Source organism: Octopus bimaculoides, chromosome 3, assembly GCF_001194135.2.
Source record: "Octopus bimaculoides isolate UCB-OBI-ISO-001 chromosome 3, ASM119413v2, whole genome shotgun sequence".
In the NCBI taxonomy this organism is placed as follows: Eukaryota; Metazoa; Mollusca; class Cephalopoda; order Octopoda; family Octopodidae; genus Octopus; species Octopus bimaculoides.
This window is the reverse complement of record NC_068983.1, coordinates 46,205,255-46,213,420: the sequence shown is the minus strand read 5'-3', so window position 1 is coordinate 46,213,420 and position 8,166 is coordinate 46,205,255. Positions and strand designations below refer to the sequence as shown.

The following is an 8,166-nucleotide window of genomic DNA, read 5'->3' as shown; positions in this document are numbered from 1 at the left end:
ATATATATATATATATATATATATATCTGTACAGATAAATTCCTCTATTTACATAATATCGAGGTCTCTTTCTTTCTTTTGTTGTCCTTCCTATCAATATATATATATATATATATATATATATATATATATATATTTGTTCATTTATTCATACAGTTGATCCTTGCAGTAGTTCTCCATGTAAAAACAATGGAACTTGTATAAACAAAGGTTACGAGTTTAGATGCCAATGTCAAAGCGGCTTTCGAGGAGATGTCTGTTCTATAGGTATGTATAAATATCATCACCCTAAATTGTTTAAATGACATCCATTGTATCGTATGTTCTATTTTTAATAATTTGAATAATTTATCCGTTTATTATAATACGTTCTGGGAGATTCAACCGTTAATATCTGATCACTGTTGTTTTTGATCTTCGAAGAAGCGTTCTAAACACTTCTGATTAATCAGTTTAAGAGGACTTCCTGGTAACGCATTGTTTCATCCTAGTTATGTGTCTCTTCAGTCGAAGTTACCCCACGGCTGGGCCGTTGAGTATCACAAGAGCATGAGCTTTTGTTTATAGTAACTAGCCAACAAATTATTCACCTCTTATGTATATACGTACATATACACATTTATCTATTTTTTAAAATATAGTTGATCCTTGCAGTAGTTTCCCCTGTAAAAACAATGGAATCTGTAAAAACAATGGATACGAGTTTAGTTGTCAGTGTCGAGACGGATTCAGAGGAGATGTCTGTAATATAAGTAAGTATAAAAAACATCACCGCAAATCATTTAAATGACTTATTGATTATATCGATGATAGAAAATTATCCTAAAATATTAATCATATCTTTTGCAGCTTATTAATATATATTGATTGTTACATTTAGGAAAAGTCATAAGGAACAAAGCTTATAAAACACACACCTGTTATTTTTTATTCACTTATTTTTTTAAAGACGAGTTAACTGAAGACAATTGCCAGTGTTTTCGAAGGATTTAGATTCTAGTTAAATGCAATAGCATTAGTTTCAGGACTTGATTCATATAAAAATTCTTGTAAAACACATTGAAAATCTAAAACTCTTTATTTCAATAACATAACTATTCATTCTTAATACTTTCTGGCAGATTCGAACGTGAATATCGAATCCGCTATTGTTTTTCATCACCGGAGGATGCTTCCTTCTTCTAGGTGATGTGTATTCATAACAAACCTGATTCACCTGTTCACCGTTGTAAGAGGACTCCGAAACACCGTGGTGTTTCGACCTCGTTGAAAGTCTGCTTGGTGAAAGGTATCCCACAGCCGGAATCGATTAATCTCGTAAAAGTGCCAGCTCTTGTTAATAGGAATCACCAATGAAATTGTTCGCTGATGCGAGAAGTTGTCTGCTAGAATGATAATTTATGAAATGCACGTAGAACAGCGAGACAGCAAACGAAAATACATCTGTAAATTCTTAATACGTTTTGGCAGATTCGCACGTGAATCTACCAAAGCATATTAAGAATGAACAGATGCATTTTCGTTTGCTGTCTCACTGTTCGTATATTTCATAAATTGAACATCAGATGATCGATGTTGTATTTCTTCCTTGTACTTGTGACATCACCCTCTCAGGGTGAGTTGAAACGGCTTCGCATTACGATTGCACCACGTCCCTCGCGAACGCTGATCACATCCGACAGTCGGCTCTAACGTTCCAACAGGCAAAGTAATGCTTCTGTCTACAACCCAAAAGTACAGCTTACAAATTTGACAAATGCCCTACTGGGAGAGCAAACATGTCGAATGGCAAGGACGCCTTAGCCATTCTTGTCATTCGTTGTTGACGTGTGGAGTCCATGTCGGAATTTCAGTGGGATCACAAGTTCACATGTAGTCCCCAGTCACAGGAATACCCACTTTGGAACAGTGTGATCCCTAGCAGCTCACCTTGCCGTCGATTATCGATCGTTGCAGAGGATTCGCTGAACAAGTCACCGCCGATCATTGGAGCAGCTGTAGTCTGGTTTGAAGCAGGTGGCTCATATGCTAGTTAACTCATAGCTAGGACTCTAACACAGGTGCTATTGCTCCGGGTTAATGTAGACCAAGTAATAATAGTGCCTAAGAGGTGGTTCCACACTCCTTAAAACCCTGGAACTCCCGTACCAAGAGCCCACTACCGGACGCAGTTTAAAACCTTACCTAGGACTTGTATTTTGGTGTTGTATTTCGTCACCGGAAAGCCTCTCTTCCCTTCAGGCGATGTGAGTACATTACAGACATGATTTACCGGTGTGATGGGAGTCTATTACTTTTTTCATATATATATATGACGTCGATTGACAGATATTTAAACTGCACTTGAAAGCCTATGGTTTACCTTATTACAAAGGGTTTATGATTGTCGTAAATAATATCCTGTCCCCTTGACTAAGCAAACAACAAGAAGCAAAAATGGTTCAGTAAGGGGCATGAGACGTTACCGTTTTATCAAAACTGTAAAAAGCTGTATTGTTAGACTAACAAACAAGTAACTGAGTGTTCGCAGTACGTTATCCTGTCACAGGTATTTCACTAAGTCTGCCTAAGCACATGACATTTAGATCCTTAATAGCGCAATCTTTCCTTGCGATATCAGGTTGGCGAACGATTCCCTACATTACATGCTTGCTATGTAATTTTCATGGGAGAATACTACGCTGGTTTACCCTTGTCTCCCTTTTACATCCTTTTACACAACCCCATTTTCCTACTAGATACACAAATTTCTCCTGTATTTTCCTGAGTACTCAGAACATACAGACCCAGAAAAAATATCACAAACCATTTTGTCCAAATCTTTAATAGTTCCACCCGATCCAGTAGACTACACTAGTAATATTTTTTATATTTTCTCAAAGGCTCAAAAGTAAAACTGTCTACGGAGGGGTTTGAACTAAGAATTTAAAGAGTTGGGGTTGAACTCAGAACGTTGTTTCAGTTTGAAGGGTAAAAATATCGAATATATTTTCTTCTGTGTCAGTCATTACTTCTAATTCATGATTTCACTGAAATTATTTTCCAGAACCACCTTGCTCTAGCAGTCCCTGTCAAAACGGAGGAACATGCACAAATAAAAACGACGATTTCAGTTGTCAATGTCAACCTGTCTACAGAGGAAAGGACTGTTCCATAGGTACATCTAATCACATTTACATCTTCGTACACATATGGAAGCAACACACACGCACTTACATACACATATATACGTATATGTCTGTCTGTCTCTCTCTCTCATATATAAACACACACACACACACACACACACATACACGAAATAGTTTATGTTAATAAAATAGTTTATATTCGGTGTAAACTCAGAAATACATTTCGTTATTTCTAAGATTCGTGATCTATAAGTACTTTCACTTCCTTTGTCTTCTACAGTTGATCCCTGTCACATCAGACCTTGTAAAAATAATGGTAGCTGTACAAATAATGGAACATCTTACACATGTGAATGCACTCCTTATTTTATTGGAAAAAGTTGCGAAAAAGGTAAACTTTGTCTCTTTATAAACTAGTAAATGAAGTTAATTTGAATATTCTGTCATTTTCCTCCTGTCATATTCATGTAATAATGGTTTCAGATTTACGGGTGGGGAAATCGATACTATGGAACTTGTACTTGACTGGTACTTTATTATAGCGACAACGAATAAATGTAAAACGCAGTTGACCTCCACTGAAATTGAACTCAGAACGTAAAGTACCACAATAAATACCACAAAGTATTTCGTCTGACACTGAAACAATTCTGCAAACCACCGTAGCAACAACAGTTTCTACTTCTGATTTAGGTATTAAGCCAGTATTTTTTCTGGGCATTTGACTGGTTTTTATTTAATCGATTCTGGAGGGATGAAAAGCCAAGTCGGACCCGGCAGGATCCGAACTCAGAACATAAAGTGCCCAAACTAAATGTTGCAAAGCCCTTTGTCCGTCTCTTTAATGATTCTGCCAAATCACTGATTTTAATAAACAATGGCTTCTGATTTAGGTACAAGGCCAATGATTTTGAGGGAAGGGTGTTGCCCTGGAGTAATGAAAGGCAAAAAAGATCTCAATAGGATTTGAGCTCAGAACAAAGAATCGAGAGAACTACCACAAGGCATTTCGTCCGACGCTCTAACGATTCTACTAGTTCGCCGCACTTGTAACAAAAAAGAAACAAAAAACCAATAGAAATCACAACAAAAACAATATTAATAACAATAAACCTGAACGATACCAGCAATAATAATAATAATAATGATAATAATAATAATAATAATAATAATAATAATAATAATAATAATAATAATAATAATAATAATAATAATAATACTTTCTCTTAAAGGCACAAGGCCTGAAATCTTGGAGGAAAGTGTTAGCCGATAACACCGACTCCAATACTCAACTGGTACTTATTTTATCGACCCCGAAATGATGAAAGACAAAGATAGTCTCGGTGGCATTTGAAACAGGGACGTAAAGCCAGATGGAATACTACTTAGCATTTTGCCCTGGCATGGTAACGATTTTGCTAGCTCCTCGCATTAACAACAACAACGTTAGTTAAATAAATAAATAATCTGTTTATACTCTATTATTTTTATTTTTCTGTCTTCAACAGCGAAACCAGAATGCTCTTGCATGACGTTTGGCAAAATGTTTTACCGGACATTCGATGACCAAATGTTACAGTTTAACGGTTCTTGCAGTGAAACGTTGGTGAAATCCGTGCCTGGAACCAACTATACAGACTTTATAGTTAAAATAATAAAAACAAAGGAGTACTCAATTTCAGAGCCCACCGTCACTCGAATAGTCGAAACGAAGTTCAAAAATACCACCGTTCGACTGTTGCCATTCAGTACAATATTGGTAGTATTATTCATTTTCTTTGTTGTTTTTAAAGTCTAAATACTTATTTGATTATCTCCCTTCCTTTTATCACCGCCCAATATGTGTCGCTTTGTGACTTTTCCTTTCTTATTCGTTATATGGCCATTGTTACATGACACACATGACATTCAGGAGATACAAATTATGAAATATTTAAACTATAAATCTCGAAGATTTATATTGATTCATTTTTACAGTAAAATTTGACTACACAGGCAAGTATTACACTATTTTTTTTTCTGGAATGTAGAATGAATTTTTTGAAGAAGAACCCAGAAATATGATGTACATTACATCATATTTCTGGGTTTTTCACCTAAAAATGTAAATCACTTTCTTCGGAGTAGCATAAAAAACCATAAAGTGTTTATTTACATTGACCTTATAATTTAAAAAAATGCTGAGTTTTCTGAACAAGACGTCCTTGGTCACAGTTCTCATTTACCTAGTGTGACGTGCGGGACAAAAATGGATGAGACACACACACACACACACACACACACACACACACACACACACTCGTGTTTGTCTTCCCACAACAGCTTGAAAGTTGGTGTTGGTGTATTTCTGTCCCCGCAACCTAGTGGTTCGGCAAAAGAGACAGATACTAAAAAAAAAAAATAAATAAATAAGTGCTGTGGTTAATTTGTTCGACTAAAGATTCTTCAAGGCGGTGCCTTCAGCATGGCCGTAGTCTAACGACTGAATCGAGTGAAAGATAGAAAGACCTAATCATATATTTTATCGATTTATTTCAGGTGAATTCTGAGGAAAGATCTTTACCGTTAATAACCAAAGACTTCACAGTTCGATTATCTGTTGGTTGGATATCACTAACAACAGACTGGGGATTGACGGTAAAATATGATGGTGTACACCAAGCACACGTCACACTTCCAATATCATTTGCTGAAAAAGTAGAAGGTAATTGCGGTAACTGTAATGGTAAGAAGGATGATTTGCTGTCAACACCAACTGGTATGATTAAGGTTTCTAGAAAAGGACTTCAAGTGCAGCCTAAAACTTCGTATGTAACAAACGTGTTGTTTAATTATTTAATTTTGTCTTTCTCTCTCTCTTTCTCTCTGTCCTTCTTATTTCTTTATTGCCCACAAGGGGCTAAACATAGAGGGGACAAACAAGGACAGACAGAGGGATTAAGTCGATTACATCGACCCCTGTGTGTGACTAGTACTTAATTTATCGACTCCCGAAAGGATGAAAGGCAAAGTGGACCTCGGCGGAATTTGAACTCAGAACGTAACGGTAGATTCAGACCCTAACTGCTAAGCATTTCGCCCGGCATGCTAACGTTTCTTATTTCTTTATTGCCCACAAGAGGCTAATCATAGGGGGGGACAAACAAGGACAGACAAAGGGATTAAGTCGATTACATCGACCCCAGTGCGTAACTGGTACTTAATTTATCGACCGCGAAAGGATGAAAGACAAAGTCGACCTCGGCGGAATTTGAACTCAGAACGTAACGGTAGACGAAATACCGCTAAGCATTTCGCCCGGCGTGCTAACGTTTCTGCCAACTCGCCGCCTTATCTCTCTGTCCTTCTATCTGTCCATCTATCTACCATAACCCCCCCGCCACCATCATCATCTCACCCCTTTTTATATATGTGTGTATGTATATGTTTCTTTGAATGCATGTATATATATATGTGTGTGTGTGTGTGTGTGTGGTCTGTGTATCTATTTATCTGTCTATCACAAGAAATCGACCGCGTGGTGGACAGGAAATCGGTCGGGTTGTCGTCGGAGGGAAAGTAGGAAGGGGTGGTAGTGTAAGTGTATAACTGTATATGTGGGTGTGTAGACGTGTTCATATGCTTTTGCGTGCATGTCTGTATTGATGCGAACGTGTGCATCTGTACAAGGGTGTGTACGCACACACCGACACATACGCACACGCACACACATATATTAACGAACATGTGTGCGCACACGCACATACATGCTCATACATACGCATGTATACAAATGTGTGTGCGTGTAAGGCCGACCAATGTGGATGGGTACGTCTCTTGAGGGTATTCACAATGTATAACCCGACGAGGTCGGCGATTTCAGCCCCATCAAAAATACCTATAAAGACATCGAACAATGTATCACCTTCTTTCTTCACCCAAAATTGGACCAGAATTGACTTTCTGGCATTCACGATAATTCTGATATCAAGATCCCTAGTGAAAAATTTTATATACATATCTAGGCTTGGAGTTCCTTTGGCGGAAGCCAACCAATTTGCTTGCGTTCGCACCAGATCTTCACTCTTTGATATAATTTTGCACTGCTCTCTTTCGGAACCGACTATGTACTTTCCTTTTATGAAATCTCGAAGTGTTTTCTTCCTGGGTATAAACCATAAAATCACATGTAGAACTATATTTTATATGCTCGTGGCTCCCTCTCGTTATGACCGTTAATATAAGGGAGATAAACATTCCCCCAAAATGGTGGGTTTAGAAATTTGAAATTGAAATTAAGGAATAAGAGGAAGAAACATACAGTTCACATATTTAATTTTTTATAAGTCCATTGCAAAGATCTTACAGTTTTTAATTGGGGGAGGGTATCTTGTAGAGTACTATTTCATTCTGTTTCCAAATCTTCAGCATGATATAAGTAGGAGAGATATTTCAGTAAAATTAAGGAGGAAATTAATTTACAATATCGCGGAAATGCATGGAATGCTTGTTTTTGTTTATAGAACGTTGCTAGTTTAAGAATTGAGAGAAAGAGGATCTTTTCAGTGCTTACATACAATATAGTAGCCCTTTCCAGAAAAGTTCTGCCCTCTGAAAATGTTTTAAAGTAGTAGTTATTTGTTTGCTATAAACAATTGTATGTATCAAACGGTATTTCTTTACAATGGTTCATTTAGTTTTTGCTGTCTATTTTCAGTTGTAAGTCCCAAGCATTGACTGTGGAATGCAGTCAACCAATGCAATGTGATACCATCTTTAAAAAACCAGTGTTTCAAAAATGTGTTCAAACTATTGGTGAAGAAAATGTTGCTAGATTACAAAAATCTTGTCGAGCCAGTCTATGTTCAGCGAAAAATAAAGATGAGGCAGATAAACTTTGTGAAATACTTGAAGCCTTTTCAAGTGAATGCGAAAAAGCAAGCATTGTTGTCAAATGGAGATCCACAACATTTTGCCGTAAGTTTCATACACACACACCACACACGCGCACACACACACACACACACACACACACACACACACACACACACACACACAC

General features: G+C 37.2%; 1 protein-coding gene across 1 annotated transcript in view; it reads left to right on the top strand.

Annotated features, from left to right (window-relative positions):
• The window catches only part of LOC106873942 (neurogenic locus notch homolog protein 1), an 80,641-nt gene that overhangs the window by 47,855 nt on the left and 24,620 nt on the right, over window positions 1-8,166 (top strand). The window contains exons 22-28 of the mRNA XM_052966742.1: window positions 157-267; window positions 642-752; window positions 3,047-3,157; window positions 3,409-3,519; window positions 4,637-4,887; window positions 5,667-5,935; window positions 7,825-8,084. Of these exons, the coding sequence (XP_052822702.1) occupies window positions 157-267; window positions 642-752; window positions 3,047-3,157; window positions 3,409-3,519; window positions 4,637-4,887; window positions 5,667-5,935; window positions 7,825-8,084 (1,224 nt within the window). The remainder of the gene's footprint in view (window positions 1-156; window positions 268-641; window positions 753-3,046; window positions 3,158-3,408; window positions 3,520-4,636; window positions 4,888-5,666; window positions 5,936-7,824; window positions 8,085-8,166) is intronic.